General features: G+C 44.4%; 1 protein-coding gene across 4 annotated transcripts in view; it reads left to right on the forward strand.

Moving 5' to 3' along the window:
• The first annotated feature begins 1,138 nt into the window (after positions 1-1,138).
• sema3fb (sema domain, immunoglobulin domain (Ig), short basic domain, secreted, (semaphorin) 3Fb) overlaps positions 1,139-16,962 on the forward strand; it is a 55,359-nt gene continuing 39,535 nt past the window's right edge. For all 4 annotated transcript variants that reach the window (XM_037491150.2, XM_062563945.1, XM_037491152.2 and 1 more), the window contains exons 1-2: positions 1,139-1,557; positions 3,226-3,393. In XM_037491150.2, coding sequence (XP_037347047.2) covers positions 3,276-3,393 — 118 coding nt within the window. In that variant the 5' untranslated portion in view covers positions 1,139-1,557; positions 3,226-3,275. The remainder of the gene's footprint in view (positions 1,558-3,225; positions 3,394-16,962) is intronic.

Here is a 16,962-nt window from a genome sequence, read left to right on the forward strand (position 1 = left end):
AACAAGGGCTAAAAACTACTAAACAAATAACTGGTGTTATATGCTGTGAACTTCTTCATTGATTCTGTAAGTTAACACCCATGATCCATTAAATCTGCTATTATCAATGTTCTTAAATCACCATTAATCTGATTACCATGTGTAATTTGAATGATGATCGCCCCTTTATCACCTCACGGGTATCAGAGTCTTTCAGCTTAAGCCATGATGTGATGTTATTAATAATGATAATTATACCTTTAATTTATATAGCGCTTTTTCACATGCTGAAAGTCACTTTACATTTTTTTATATCCTAAAAGCTAATCTGTAAATAAATAAAACCAAGCAAATAGCAAACACACAGAACACACAGTCATGCATTATTATTATTATTTTATTATTATTATTATCATCATCAGATTTGAGAAGGAGTCCGACCAATGCCTAAAATATAAAAGTAGTATAAAAAAGTGTTCACATTATTTCAATTATTCCATTTGGGAAATTAATTATGTAACGTCCTCCTCAGTTTGCCTTTCATTTCAGAATTATATCAGGTGAACCCAAAGCCAAAAGTTAGTGAACCCCAAAATCCCCACCAAGTGTTTCTGACAACATTATGGTCAGAAAGTTTCAGCCCAAAAATCAGCACATGTTGTAAAACTGCTGCTTCTGTCCAGCACACCTCATTGGCAACCTGAATCTGAAGATGGGGTTTGAAAATGTGCCTACGTATTTATCAGGATTGACACTCACAATAATAATGTATATAATATAACAATATAATGATCACAATAAGTGTTACATAGATCGGTAATAATTCAGGAATGTGGCATCAGAACTTATCTCATAAAGACGGCTGCAGGCTGTCATCAAGTAAATACACGATGGTTCACATGATGTGACAATCAGATATTACATTTATAACTGCACTATTGCCAATTACCAATGTGATACTTATGAACTAATATCAAAAAGATAAATGCCTCCCAAACAGGAAAGTCGTACCAACATTCAACACACCAGACATCATCCATGGATCTCCTCCCGGCGGGCTGATGGGCGGCTCGGCTCGCCGCTGCCCGCCCTGTGGGTGTGTTTTACGGCCAACGGGCCCGTGCATCCACCTGCTAGCGCGCTGCCTCCTGCGCGCAGTCAGCAGCGGACAACTTTCCAGAGGAGCACGCGCCGCGCGCCTGGACCTCTCTGCGCCGCGGGGACTTTGTTTCTAACAGCTTTGATTTTTTTTTACCCCCCCCGCACACGAGATGTTGATTGTGCTCGTGCGACCACGACATAACCTCGCATCGCGGTCTCGCGCACGGTTTTACTAGAGGAGTATTTCTCTCTCTCTCTCTCTCTCTCGTCTCATTGTGCCCTGACAAACTCCGGGGCCACGCAGCGCGCACAGGTACAGCCCGCCCTCCTGCGCACGGACTGCCCAAAAGGCGCAGCAGCAGCGGGATTTTCTATTGTTATTATTGATTTCAACTTGAGCGATCCTTTGGAATTCCTTTTGTTCAATGACTTGAATGGTTGGATCTGAAGTTAGATTTCCCGAGCTGTAAGAACAAGGTAAGCCTGATTGTGCTGTACTCTTTCTATTTACCCTGCTTTATTATTGACGCTGCGCGCTTTGTATCTCATAACATGTGAACAGAACTAGCTAATGAAACGGTTTGATAGATTCTTACTATTGAATTGCTCTTCAGTTTGCAGTGGCTTTAACACCACACCAGACTGTTTACAGGCTGGCAGTCCGCCACCCATTACACTACATCATCCACTGGTCCTATCTTTTACCACATTTTTCTTCACTGTTGAAGAACATTGGGGTGGGAATATATTACCATGATGTGTTTTTCTTTCACGGATTTTCTTTTAATCTGCCCTATTTTGTGATTTATGAGATACGATCTGTGTTTTTGTAAGCTAATATTTATTGTGCTTTTGTCTTTCACTAGTAGTGGCACTAGATTGGCCAACGTGTGATGGTTAATAACATTTAGATGCAAACGATGATAAGCTGAGATGAGGGCTCATGCTGGTATAAAGCAGTTTGGACTACCGTGATGTAATGATTCTTTTGTCAAATTAAATTTTGGATTCATTTTCACGGCTCAAAATGACTGGGTACATGTTTAATTTGAGTGCCTCTCCGTCTCATCTGCGTCATTTGTGAGCAGTGTTTGATTTCATGTGCACGTGTCAATGACTTGGCCTCCGTTTCAGAATAAACAGCTGGATGGTTAACAAATTGTCAGTAAACAGCCACGGTTTAAACAGCTGGCTTATGCTCATAAATTGAGGAACCGATGGAATCTGCTCACGTCTCCAAAAGGTGTGTTTGAGATGGAGACCCATTTCTAATTGTCCTGAATTTGTTTTTAGAACATGCTCAGAAGAACTTTGTGTCCAATCGGTGAGGTCAGGTTGCTACATTTGGGGGAATAGAATGTAGCAGAAAAAAAGTTCAAAATGCAGACAAGTGGCGACATGGTAGAGATGATTAAACGGACCAGGAGTGGATTTGATGGAGGATGGCCAAGGGCCAGAGGGGGCCAGTTAGACAACTCTTTTGGGAAGATTTGTGACAGATGTGTGGATCATTGTGGCTGCTCCTTTGCGTCTATCATTCATTAACTGAGGACTTCACTGATGACCACCGCTGCATTGTTTGGAAGACTTGTTAAACTCTCCCAGTTAACGTCGGAGCCAGTCCTCATTTGTAAGCGCCTTAAGCAGTGAAGTTAATATTTTATTTCAGATTGCACCAATCAAAGTTTTCTCCTGCCCGTCTCTAGTAAGTATGAGGCGAGGTGAAGATAATCACAGAGCAGGGTGCACACGTAGGGTGTACACAGGAATGTGTTTCGGGTGCGTGCAGACGAGCAGAAAAAGAAAAGCTTCTCTTACTAGAATCAGTTTGTATGACTCAAAGTGAAAAAAGTAAAGGAGCATAATTATTCCCAAATGGGAGTACGCACACATCTCTCAAAGCCTGGCCCCTAGCCAATTGTTTTTTTTTGTGAAGCTCCCAGAGATCTGGGTGTAATCCCCGCACCTCAGTGCTGAATCACCAGAACTCCGAGGGATCATGGGGCCCCTGGGAGCCATTTATTCAGACAGGTCACATAAATAAATAAACAATTGTTGCAAATCATTTTTTTGCGTCTGGTTTTGTTGCAGCAGAGAGTTGAAAACACATCTTCTCTTCTCACGTGTTTGTCTTTGTCCCTGCAGAGATTTAAGAGATAAAAGAAACTATAAACCGCTGGAGGTTGGGTTCGACCATGCAGCTGGACGGTCTGTGGACGGTCCATGTCCTCCTGGCACTGTCCCGTCTTGCTCTCGGGAACCAATTGAGCGTTGACCCGTTGGCCGCGCCTCGCGTCTTCATCTCCTTCAAAGGTAGGAACCTGAACCTCGTCTCTTTTAGTCCCACCTTCCCTGACGGTGTTTGCCTGTCGTGTTACCTCAGAGTTGTGTAAATGGAGCCGTTGTGGCTTTGGTGCTGAGAGGGTTTTTCTTGCAAAGGAGGAACTTTTGCAGCATCGCCAGGATCTCGCGCAAACAAATCATGCAATTCCTATTTTCTGCCCCTTTTCCTCATGCCTCCAGGCAGCGTAATACCCACCACATGCTTCCACCGGCTCATATCGTACAAACAATTAAAAAATGCAAACAGCGGATGAGCATTCGTACATATTGAAGTTATCTTGCGCTTCTTGTTCGCACTCCATTTGAAACAAATACGTGATTATTGTTTTTGTCGATTAAAAGCAGGGTCTTTATCTTCAATCATCTTTATTGTGTATCCCTAAATTGAAGCCACAAAGGGAGGAGGGATAATAAGGGCTGTGTAATAACTCTGTCGACTATTATGTGATCATTCCCCCATGCGAAGGCGGACGTGTGTTTTAGTGGGTTGTGTTTGTGCGTTCCAATAGCCGCACAGATTGGGAGAGACGGGTTGCCGGGGTTCCAGGGAGGTGGAGGGGGGCGGAGGGGGGGCACAGAGGGAGACGGCCGTATTATCCACAGCAAATTGCCGGGATCAGCCAAGCAGAGCGCCGTCCCCGAGGCCTGTCCTGCTCGCAGATCAAGCCTTTTGATTAGCACCCAGAGAGAAGTGGAGGGCGTGCGGGAGAGCAGCGGCGCCCCTGTTTGCGTCGCTTTCCGTTTCCCAGCGCTCCCCGCTGCAAGTTGACTTAATTAAGTGAACTGGCACAGTTCATTGTCGAAGGCGCAAGGCGTCTTGCTTTAATCAAGTGGGATTTAACACATCAGTGACCGCACATCCACAGCGCAGCAGTTTCTCTTTCATTTTTTCATTTTCCAAACATTTTTCTTCACCAGTCCTACATAAACGCTGTGTTGTGTTCAGAGAGCGTCGCCGTTTCATTTTCTGTGAGCAGGAGATTCTCTGAGAGCTGCTTTTGCATTGGTGCATCTTTTGGATGGCTGAACTCACCAGAAATATATCTGGAAGCAGCGGACTTCAGCCGCTGTTCTTTGGCTGACAAGTAAAGTGGAGAAAAAGAGATCGGCTCTCTGCTTACCTGTGTGTGTGCGTGTGTGTGTGTGTGTGTGTTTGCCTCTCCAGTCAATATGAATTTCACAGTCTAGTGCTGCTGCCTCTCAGAGGAATGCACCCCCCATCTCCATTCAATATTATGACTCTCCTTCCCTTAATTGCTTTTTGAGAGGCCCATGTAGTCCTTACGTTGGCAGGCCTGCTGCACTTCCCCTGATGCACCATGATGTGTTAACTTTTTGCTTGAGCTGTTTGGGATTGCGGATCGCCTCCGAGCAGCAACTTCAGCAGAACACAGGCGGGATGACAAAGAAACGCTGTTTTTTTTTAATAAGGAAAAGGATGAGTAAATGATCTGTCCCCTGTTTGTTATCATGGATCATTATGGCAGCAAGTCACGCTGGGAAGGAAAAGCTAAATTGCTGCCAAATGGCCAAGCGTTTCTCTCTCTCTCAGTGTTGAGCTCAACGCATGCTCCGAACTGATTAACTCAGTAGCACAGGAGTGAGGTTGAGAACCATGACCCGCATCTGGGAGGCCCTCACTTCTCTATTAAAGCCAGAAGAGTAAATCATGGGACCTAATTGCTTTGCCTCGGCTTCATGCAGCGTGCACAGATTTCATGACAGGGAGAACTGTACCTTCTGTGGTAAACAAAGTGTTTCGAGGGTATGCGGGGAAAATACATACACACATTTCAATAAGGCTAGATAAACCGTGGAAATAGACTTTGTTCGGGGTTATCACCTTTTCCAGTAAGAAAAAATTCGGCCTTTATTTTGACGGCAAAGATATTACATGAATAAATGTCTCATCTGACCCTTGATGGAATGAGGAGAGGGATCAATGCAAATCCGCCGTGGATAATAGGTTGATATTTTAAGTTTAGTCGCCAACCCCCCAATAGAGCAGTCGTATCAAATGGTCGAGCTGGAACTGCTGGGAATCTGCTTTCTTGGAATCAACACATACCAAAAGTCTGTCACAACCATGACAACGTTTTCTTTCTTGAACTTCAATGTCCAGCTGAACTAAAGATTTGTCTTATTGTTAACAAACCGTCTGTGACTCCAGGAGGGAAGCTGTAGAATAAAAGAAAGCTCTTCAAATTCAGTGGCGCTAAAATCAGTTTTAAAGCTGCCCATTAGTGAAGTGAAATACTGAATTAACAAGGGTTGTGTGAGAGCATCGCCGCTCTGTGAGGCTCCTAAGTCATCCCTTTGTGGGGTAAATCCGTTGAGAGGTCAAATGAATTATTATGTGCAGTTTTTCTTTGTTTTTAGATTCCTGCTTTTGTGTCACGCTGTGAGGGTTTTGAGGAGAACGTTGCTGCTGCTGGCACCCATCCCCTCTCTGACATATTTGAGTTCATGCATTAAGAAAATCCCAATCTAAATCCATGCTCATGGCTCCGCTATTTCCGGCGCAATACAGCACCTCTAGTACCTCTGCCTCACCTGGGCCCCCACGACTTCAATCACTCACCAAACATAATTTTACTACAGTCCATTTAAAATCAATTCAAGACGCTGCCCAAGCTTTATATGCAATGGTTTACATGGACGGGCCAACTTGCAACTGGAAGCCTCTGGCGATGTGTTGGAGATCTTTAAACGTGGGCTTTTCTCAACCTGCTTAGATAAACACACAGCAGATAAACATTGGTTCAGATATACGCACACGGTCAAGAATCATGGCCGCTGTAAATTTTCACTTTGAAAAGCCACGCAGACGTAATCTATGGCTGAGGGCGGAGCCGTGTTTTGTGGCACAAAGTCCGTGTGAAAATTAGCACAGTGCCCCCGTCGCCCCTTTACTCACTCTGTGTTAATAACATTTCAAACGGCAGCTTTGACAACTACAGCAATGGAATTATGTTCGGCCAGTACAAAGGAAGGCTCCTTTAAATGACACATCACACGGATTACAGCTCGCTCCCGCCCCTCCTCCCCCCTACGTACGGGGCCAAATCCACTCGGACGACCCCAGAATGTGGGTCAACTTTGCCATGATAACACACTAGCTCACCACTGCTGGAGAAAGGAAAAGCAGCTCTGGGGCTGATGTTATTCCAGATATTTCTCATCTGCACACCCTCCCGCGAAGGGCTAACAGCAGTCTCCTATTTTTACTTCTCAGCAAAGTCTTTAGTCTATATTGGGTGCGTGCGTGTGGGTGGGTGGCAGCCTGGAGGGTCAGAAGCTCTGCTTTGGGGTTAAATGCCAGACATTCTGTTATGTGTTAGCCCTTGTTATAGAGCAGTTCTGGGTTTTTTCACTTTCAATGCCAAGGAATAACAACTCTGAGCTACAAAGCAGCTTACAAGTGAAGTAGTTGTTTTGAGTAGTCAACAGTTCGCTATCAGTTCATCTCTGGGCTTGCCCCATCACGGCCGTCCGGTCACTTATGCAAGTAAATGTTTAATCTGTTATTACTGTCCTTTACTCAATACATTCCAATGGCCACGTTCTTACATCAGTGGTCAGAGGTCTCCTGCGCTGTTGTCAGCGCTGACCTGATGGCCACTTGGCGTTTTACTGGCTGGCTCATTCAATATTGCCTGACCAACTGCAACATGGTTTCCCCCTTTTGCATCCAGGTCAATTTAGTGGGTCTATAAAGTTAATGCAACGCGATCAACAGCGATAACTTTCCCCTTTTAATTTGCTGGATAACTCAAGCTTACCCTCACACTAACTTTATTATTGCTGGCGAACCACAAGTAGAAGCCGTGAAACCACTGCTGCAGTAGTCTGGTAGCACTGCTGATGTTCGACTGTGATCTCTGATTACTGTTTGTGAAGTCTGAGTCCACATATCCCTACGGCAGCAAAGTAATGACTGACAAAGCTTTGAAAACCAACGTTGCCCTGGCCCTTTCCCAGACCTCAACTTCCCTCCTCCGCAGCTAAGCCAGGTTATATTTAGTGTAAAACTCTCCTCTCCCCCAGCAGGCACACAGTTGTCATTTGCAGCCCCGTGGTTAACCATTGAACACTGTCGGCAGGGTGGTGACGGCGGCCGGGTCCGGCACAGCTCTGATCCAGCTGTCATGAGTGTCACTTCATTGGTAAACCCTGACTGGCTGGAAGCCATCCGTAAATGTGTAAAACATTTGAAATATGCCAGTGAAGCATAAAGGAGGCTGTAGTGTTAGGTCTGAGGAACAGTGTTAATCCTTCACTGATGTGCACATGACTTAAGAATTGTGCTCCCTCCTACCCAACGTGTGTGTTTGTGTCTGGGTGGGGAAGTTGTGTCACATTTGAATCAGTGTGTAGAAATGTCAAATTATGCTCGTGCCTTTATTCACGTTATTTATTGCTTGTAGCCCTGAATGCATTGGTGTTCATCTCAAAGCGCTACTCATTGCATTTTAATGAAAATCATGAAACTATCATGCAAAAATGTATCGTCCAAACTCAGGTCATGGATCAGGGTGTGTTCCGAGACAAATATTTACATTCTTATGAAATGTCCACATGTCCCGCCTATTAAATGCTATTTCATACAGCTCTGAAATAAACATATTGCATTTATTGCTTTTAAAGAAACCACACTTGATGGCTTAGTAATCATCACAGTTTTGCATTTAATTCAAGCATGTTTAAAACAATAGTTTAATGTATTTGCATTTGAATGTGGCATGAATTTGTCTCTAAAAAGATTTGCAGAGTCCTGATCTGTCATCCTTTGTATCGGTATTATAGAAGGTGGTGCTTCTCACCCCTCTCCCTGTCAGGTGCATGTGTGGGACGGACGTGTGATATTCCTCAAAAGAGACGAGCCTGTTTGCACCTTTCAGCACATTGTCCCTGGATCCATCAGTTATCGGCTGCCAGGTTCCCTATGCGAAAAAAACCACGGTCACGGTGTCATCATGTTGCTGTGTCAGCCAACCATCAGCGCTGTCTGCGCCTCCCACCCAGCACCGATGGAATATCTGTGTTATTCTCTCCTTCCCATGGTTGTTAAACGAACACACAACCCTTTCTTTATGAAGGCAGATGAATCGAGTCATTGTGCTTTTGTGTTATAGAATAGCTCAACTTGCCACCTCGCTCAACCTGATTCTCAAGCCATATGGCCGTAGGGTTGTAAAGTGTATCGCAGGCAGTTTGGGTGGTCCTAATGTTTGTTACAAAAAGAAATAGCAACAGTGATTTTCTTCTTGTTCGTCAACATCCGTCCAATGGGTGCAGGATGTATTGTATGTGTTAGCAGGTAACAAGGCTCTTATGCAACTGCACGGAATTATTTTGGCTAAAGGGAAACTAATGGTGACAGAGTGCCGACTAAATATAGCAAATCGGCATTAGTTGCTCGGTTTCCTGCCGCAGATCGGACTCTCTTCCCTCTCCGCCTTATTTCTCTTCCCCCTGGCATGGGAACAGCAGTAAATGCACAGGGGCCTGGGGTGTTTTGGATTCCTGGCATGGAAGGCCTGCTCTCTTTTTCCTTCTGCAGGAAGAGGTATATGTTGCATTGAGAGCAGGTCCTTCTCCTCTTCGGTCAGGGATACACCGGTGGAGCAGCCCCGTGCGTCGGGTTACGGGTTCTGTCAGTGTCTAGCCTCCCGGTGAAACCAAGATTGGCCCTCGATAAGACTGAGGTCCCAGTGTTTTCTGTCCGTCTTGGCTTTCACAGGCATGTTGTTGCATCTGTTGTCCTCCCCCAACCTCCCTTCCCGGACCGGAAAGTACCCACCAACTTGCCCAGAAACCGTGGATCACTTTCTCCCCTTCATTCAATGTGTTTTCTTTCTACAATTCTACATTATTCTTTACAAGCTTTACATGAAAGGGCCAAAGCTGCAGAATTTGAGCAACAATTTCATCGACCAGAGCTGACGTAATTATGTCCGAGCAGTGAATAGGCAAAAAACTTGGAGCTGTAAATGATTCCGAATGAATAAACCTAATGTATCTGGTCATTTTCATGCAATGGTAGCGGGAGACCACGTCAGTCCCGTGCGATCAAATTCACACACATTTTTCTTCAATGAGGTGGAGTAGAAAGTCTCTTGCCATCTTTAGTTACTAGCCCACCCTTTTTCTTCAGGAAACTGTAAACACACAACTATGCACTGTTCTCAGGCTCAACATATTGCTCAACCAGACTTGGTATCTAGCACACCTGCCAAACTTCAAGGTTGGTCGGTTTTTTTCTAGGTGGCATAATTCAGACTTCCTGTGGGATTTGGTGTCTTTTCTCACTTGTGAAAACAGGGAGTTGTTGGGTACTGGATATACAGGTTGAGGACTCAGACTAGCTTTGTCTGTACACCTCCGCTGGGGATGAACACTGTATATTCTTAGCGCTAGTGTTTCTCTTGTGGCAGATTAAGGTGTCAGGTAGAATAATGGTCCAGGGGGATTAGACACTTTTGTGGATCCGGCTCAAACCTGCACCCAATTTTGTAAAAGGTTTACAGTTTAGAATGTGACCGACTGTGATATCTTTTCACATTCGATTTTAGCGCCATTTCCCGCCATTTAGCCACTGAGAGATAACATGCTCGATCATCAGACAAGAAATTGAAAATGTGAACGTGAATGCTCCAGAACCAGCCAAACTGCCTTGTCTTTCACCTCTGCATATCCTCCCAGTTTCACCTCCCTCCACTCGCTTCACTGGCTCCACTGGCTGTCCGTAGCTTGCTCGTATCATATTCAATGCCTGGAGCGGGCATACCAGTTTTTGAAAGGATATACACTCCCGTACTTCCAACCCACCGCTCCCTCCCTACTCCACTCAAGTATTAGGAGAAGGCCTGGTTCGCTCTTTGCTACAAAAAGCCAAGTAATCACTTGTGACCTCGTTCATCCTTCCGGCTCCCAAATGGTTACAGCGCTCAGGGGTTCTTGGTTCTTCGAAAACTCATCAACTGTTGGGCTCAAAGTAGTTGCTCTTGAAAGACGTTCTTACCGGTTTCTTGGATTGGTTCATCGTGCATCTCACTCCTTTCTCTTTCTGGCCAATAAATATGACTGCAAGTGCTTAAAGCAGTGCTACAGCCAAGTGAAGATCCCTGAAGACGTTAAGTATATGGGAGTTTTTTCCACAAAGATCAAGTGGGGGGCCAGAAGCCTGACTGAAGAGGTCAAGGCCGCTGCCCTCCCCTCTGATCTACAACCCCAACATAATTTCTCACTCTCTGTCAGTTGGGGATTGAGTGTCAGATGCGTCTGGCTGCCTCAGAGACTCTAGTCCTCTACTGTGACCTTTCTTCTTTGAGGTCTACAGTAAATACACCGTGACTGAGACGGTGCACTGTATCCTAACCCCTGAATGAGTGTGAAAATACCATTCCCTGGTCAAGCACAAATGAGAAGCTTTGTATTTTGCAGAAGAAGAACTGCTCAATGTGCTGATCGGAAATGTTTTCTCATACTGTGAGTTAGTCAATAGGTTCATTCATCAGCAAAAGCATTGTCAAATGTTTGTTTTCAGTTTCCTAACATTGGAACAATTGAAAAATGATATCCAACAATTTGTTGGAATCAGATGATATAGTGCTTATAGTTTACAGTTGTAACATGTTTGAAATGGCCAAGTGTTCTATCATATCCAAATTGCTTGTTTTATAAAAACAAATACTGACAAGGGTCTACTTGACAAGGCAAACTTGCATCTTCTAATGCAGTCAAGAGATCAGAGATCAAATCAAATATTGCCGTGACAGGAGATGGTCATGCGTTTCGTATGGAGAACTCTTTTGACAAAATGATAGATATGTTAAAAAACCTAAACTATCAACGTATCCGATCAGAGGCCATAATGTGAGTGGGTAATCTCAGTTTTGCTGCAGTGATTAGGGTTATACATCTGATCAGAAGAGTAAAAAGAAACTTATCAGGGCCAGACCTGGTATAGTTTGGCTTCATGTTACCAGTTAAAAAAAACATAAACCTACATAATAAACATACATATATTTTAATCCCCCGCCATGTGTATTAAATATCAAGTAACCTGTTCTGTCAGAAAGTCTGAGGAGATGTGTTGTTCAGTTTAAATTTAGACTGGATGCTACACCGACTTTTGTTAACTAAAGTGTAAATCGCAGTCAGCATTTCAAACCTCCGAGTCACATCCTTTCACCACCTTTGTCCCCACTTCCAAACTATGCATATGGTCAGTGATGAGGTCATATACTATTCAACTTCTGTGACGAAACAAAGCCGTTTTGAAGACACCAAGTGTAGCTCAGAAGAGCACTCAGGCATTTCACAATGCAAGCACTTTGATGTCTTTGTAGTGGCTTGGTTTTGAAATGCTGATTTTGAGATTTCCCTATTGCCGCCTGTTGGTGGAGTAGGTGTTAATTGCAATGTGTGGGGATGGACTCTCATTTACATCCATTGAGACTAGGCCAGGGCGAGCAGTGACCCCCCGACAGGCGTGTTTTTGTCAACGACCCATCCTTTTAGGCCCCCTCCTGCAGTGGCGGCGGCAGCGCCTCTTGATTGGTGGACGAGAGAAAAAGAGGAACCCTGGCATGCAACCCTTGTTGTTGTTGTTGTTGTTTGGTGTCGCCCACACACTCTTCCCCGTGTGAAGGTCCCGTAGCCGCAGGGGGGTTTGTGTAGGTTTGCTTCTTATTCACAGAAGTTCATACGCATTCAGAGAGACCTGGGGGTGGGCGTCAAACTGGCATCAGGCCCTTCTTTTTGTCAATGAATGGCGCCCAGCGTCCCGCAGGCCTTTCTCTATGCTGCCTTTAGATTTCTCAGTCCAGGTCTCAGGACGCACCACTGTGGGGCTGCAAAGGGAGGACAGCGGCCAAGAATGGAGGTGAAAAATGAGGTCCTCCAATGCATGGAAAATGAAAGTCAAGAAGAGAATGTTTACATCCTCCACTCCATCCTGGCATGCTGCCAGACCAGTAGTGGGCCGTGTGTTGCAATCTGAAAGCACAAGGATTACTAGGAGTATTAGGGGCACAGTTTGGTAAATGCCCGAATGCTGCTTACTTTGTTCAATCACTCACCTCTGATCTCCCAGTTTGTTTGAGCGATAGACTCTTGAGCTTCTCTCATTGTTTTGTAAATCTTCAGATGAGATGAGTGCGCTAAGTCAGTGTTTGACTTATTAACTCAGTTGCTTGTTTTCTTGCTCAGGCCTTCAATGGGCGGGCTTAATGAATACTTTATTGCCACTTTACTATGTGGATCTTAGTGGAGGTATTTTATTTCGCCCCCCGGGGACGTCCTGTGGCGTTTCCCAGAGTTTCGAAGGAGCCACTTTGCATTTCCTTTCTCCGAGAAGACAAACGGGTCCAGAGTCCAAGATGGACCACTCTGACAGAGGGTGGGTGTGACAGAGAAAAGGGGGACAGAGAGAGTAAGAGATGCAGGCTTGGATTTCACTCCCTCTCCCTCTACGCTTTGAATCGGTCCAAAGTCTGACTTATGGGCTGCAGTGTGGATGAGGTTCCATGTTGTATCTTGCAGGGTGGAAAACTGCTTGGCTGCACGCTGAGGAACAGAGAAGAAGTTTATCACAAGGGCAGAAAGCCCCGTCAGTGGCTGCACCCAGATTCTGTCACTTGACTGGAGTTCAGTTCCACTGGTGTGCAAACAGGCTGACAGCTGTACACTTTTCACGGTTATGGTTGTCTTCCTGCAAGAAAAAATGTCCCAACTTCACCTCATAATTACTGATGTCATCACCCACCTTTGCAGTGTTTCCCTTCGTCTGCTCATAACTCTGTCAGACTGAGCTCAGTCATGCAGCTCAACTGTGATTAAGGCCTGTAATTAGTCCGGTTAACCTTTTTCCCGTCATAGTGTTGGACCAGAGAAGGGGTCAAGGGGGAGCCAGTGGCCACCTCTGTTGCATGTTGGACCTCGTAGTGAGGGATGACTTTTAAATGGAGGCCTCACTGCTAAAGAAAACGCCCTAGCTAGTGAAACCAACCCAAGGGAATATTTAAAAGACCAGCAAAAGAGGAGTAATGAATGAGCAGCTCTTCCTGTTTTCCTAATAGTGGAAGCCGCATTGAGTAAAGGTAATTGGTCGTGAGTAATTAGCTGTGGAGAGATAAATGGTGGTTATTGGTGAGATGCTGTGGGGATGGAATGAACTGTGGAATTAACTCTTCGGGGACACCATTGGGGCCGCCAGCCTACTTTAAAGCTCAGTCATGTGTTTGTGTTTGTGAGTTAATCTCCAAGGCACCTTGGCTCACTGTAGCATGTGGGAAGAAATCCAGTGAACTTTATGACATTTGAGCTTGTTTTAAGTTTCTTCTGGGCTCGCAGGGACGGGGCGGTTGCTTGCTTGGTTTAAATCGGAACACTTGTTGCGTGTGAGAGCAAGTAATAGGAACAATGCTTTGTGGAGCAAGTTGTCCTCTCACCAGCCAGACGTTTTGTTTCAAGGGGACAAATCTGCATTAAAAAAAACACATCAGCGTTTTCTGGCTTAAGCAGCAGCACATGAAAGCTCTTAGTTTAACACATCCTCCCGCTCTCTGTCTCTCTCTTAATAACGTGCTTATGCTGCACAGCAATTTTTGTCTCTTGAGATGTTGAGAGCATTCACTTTCATGAAATAACCAGAGGGAACGCTCTAAAAAGAGCTGTCATGACACGGGACAATTGATGACACGCCTGATCATTTACCTGTCAAAGATTTTCTTCTCCTTTAATTCTCCATTCAAATTTGCTGCGATGAATGCTTTCATGTGATACTTAATGTTTGTTGATAGGCCTGCGGACATTAACATTGTTTTTTCAGTGGTTGGTGTGCATTGCGTAAGGTCGACTGTGAAATATGGCTCTCAAAGCAAAACCAAGCCATTTGATTAAAACTCGTTCCCCCAGGAAATAAAAGTTACAAGAGCTAAGTTCTTAAGTGCAGCATACGGTCTGTATCAACTCTAATTTGGCAAACAATTTATAAACTCAAACGTTTGGATTGGCAGAAGAGATATTTGCTAAGAAGGGAAGTGCCACTGCTAGCTGCTCTATTTCACTGGCATCCGAAGCCCCAGCCTCGGCACAGACTTCATTCTTCACAACCTGGTTATGAAATGAAAAGGCCTTGATGTTGAACGTGATGAATAACGTCTGAAGAAACGAGTCCTTGCCGGCAATACATCGTTGTTAACCTCACTGGGCTGCGGAGTGAGCAGATATTTGTGACTTATCTCTCCTATATGTCATGAAAACGACTTTGGAAACAGTGGCTATGAAAGCTCTACATTATCTAATGATGCAGAGCGTGGTTCATACTAAGGTGGTGATACAATATATCATCTTTACCATAATTGTTTTAGCGAGTAACAAGCTTGTGTCATTGCTTTTCAAACACAAACAAATGGAAAGCTTCTTTAAAGTATGTCTAATACCCTGTTGTGTGTTTTGGTGAAGAAAACAATTGTCTAAAATTAAAATAATCCAAAAGTCGCACCAATGCGAATGAACACCAATTAATCTCCCACTGTCCCCAGTGGTGATGTACTGTAGTTAGTCACACATTATTCCCAAATATTTTCTTTGCAGTGAACTCTCTCTGGCTGAGACATAAGCCAAACATTTCTGTAGTAGACATTCTCACAATAATCTTGCCTGGGGAAGCACAGAGGTTCAACAAGAGCTCTAGTTTGACTTGTCCCACCTAATTGTTTTGTCAATTAAAAGGTATTTTTTTTCAGAGACATCATGAGGGCATTGGAGGGGCTGTGAGGATTGTCTTGTTCACAGCTGTGGATTGCCTGCAGTGTTGATGCAGTGAGTGAAAATACGTGAGGTTGGGTTGCCATGGGGAGCGGCCTAAAACAGGCTTCATGTGCATTTTCCTTTCCAAAATCAGGTTATCAGGTTAACTTATTCTCCTCACACAGGTGAGATAAAGCTCTGGTAGAAGTGCTGTTGATATTAGGAGTGTAGATTTACTGTCAAGACAGATGGAGCATTGTTATTTAAATTGATAATAAATATGATTTGATGAATACACATACTGACTCATACTGAAGTCACCCTTTCAATTGAACTTTAAGCCTGCTTATTGGAAATAATGTAAAAATGATCACAATGGTATACTGTGCATCAACGTAACAAAACAAAAATGTTGCCTCGTGGGACGAGACAGACTCGAACTGTGATGCATTTTATTCCAAATGGAGGGTTAATTGCGGAGTGTTGCGGGCTGCAAAAAAAACCAGGCAAACTCCATTTGAAATTGACGCAAATACACCTTTTCTTCATTGAGTTGGCGCCTTTAATTGAAATTTGTCCTGTACTGCGATGCCAAATTGGGCCAGGGGCATATATTTGGGCGGACAATCCTTCTTCCTTCCCCCAACTTTTGACATCGACTACAAACCTTTGAATTCTTGTGACTGCATCTTGCATGGTTGCAACCCTGTCACAGTCACATCTGTCACACCTGCACACCTTGTGGTAACCATTCCCTATCACAATCAGCCTCTCACAGTCGTTTGTATCAAAAAGGTGGATGATGGAAACACATTTTAAGTAAAGTTGTGACTTTCTGGACCTCCCTCCAGCTACAAACTGTGCATGCATGTAGCCCTGGATTATTCTCCTATTAACCTCACGGTAGGTAAGAAGGATAATTGATTGAATGAATAACCACTGCCTTGGGGGATGACTTTCTAAAGATATAAACATTTTTGAGTTGTAAAAAACATTTTGCATTGTTTTGAAAACTGATAAGTCTTAACTCCTGGATATATCACTCAGACAGCACTTCCTAGATCTTCTATCTTCTCCATACCTGTTGCAACACGCCCTAACCAGCCCTTATTTTTACACTATGCTATTTTTAGTCTTAACAGGTCTCCGCTCCAAATGGTCCTGAAAGTCCATCAAAGCAGAGTATTGCCTCAAACTGGGATGAAGTGAAGATAACTGCAATTATCTCAGTTACTGAACAAAAACGTTTGGGCCCAGGAGGTCTCCTCCCCACTGGCTTCTTGTCTCTACCATCTTGGAATTCACTCTGAACAAAAGCTGCTTTTTTGTCCCTTTGCGATCTATACTTCCCACCTCTCTCCCACCAGTAACTCATTACCCGCTGCCAGAACTGCTCAAGAGGAGGGCTGCAGGGTCACAGAGTAGGATATCCTGCCTGTCAGTCAAATGTCAAGACTGTCAGCTGTATCCCGCTGTAGCGGATTTAAACCCTGTATGTGGGAAATGGTCATTAAAATTAGAAAAAAACATGGGAGGCCGAGGTTCTGATTTTGCCAAAAGCTGTCAAACTTTTTTTACATCTGCAGCCATGTGTGGATGCCACCTCAGGCACGACGGGTTTTCTCTAGGCTAATGAGGAAGAGGGATGGAGATGGGGGGGACATAAGTGAGGTGTTGTGGAGTGGAGATGTGCTTTCTGCAAGTGTTTTCTTTATGTAGACCCACTACTGACCCTTGCTGAGTTTTTTGGGACTAGTATTGGGACTGTTGGATGGCTGC

Source organism: Pungitius pungitius, chromosome 8 (genome assembly GCF_949316345.1).
Source record: "Pungitius pungitius chromosome 8, fPunPun2.1, whole genome shotgun sequence".
Lineage (NCBI taxonomy): Eukaryota > Metazoa > Chordata > Actinopteri > Perciformes > Gasterosteidae > Pungitius > Pungitius pungitius.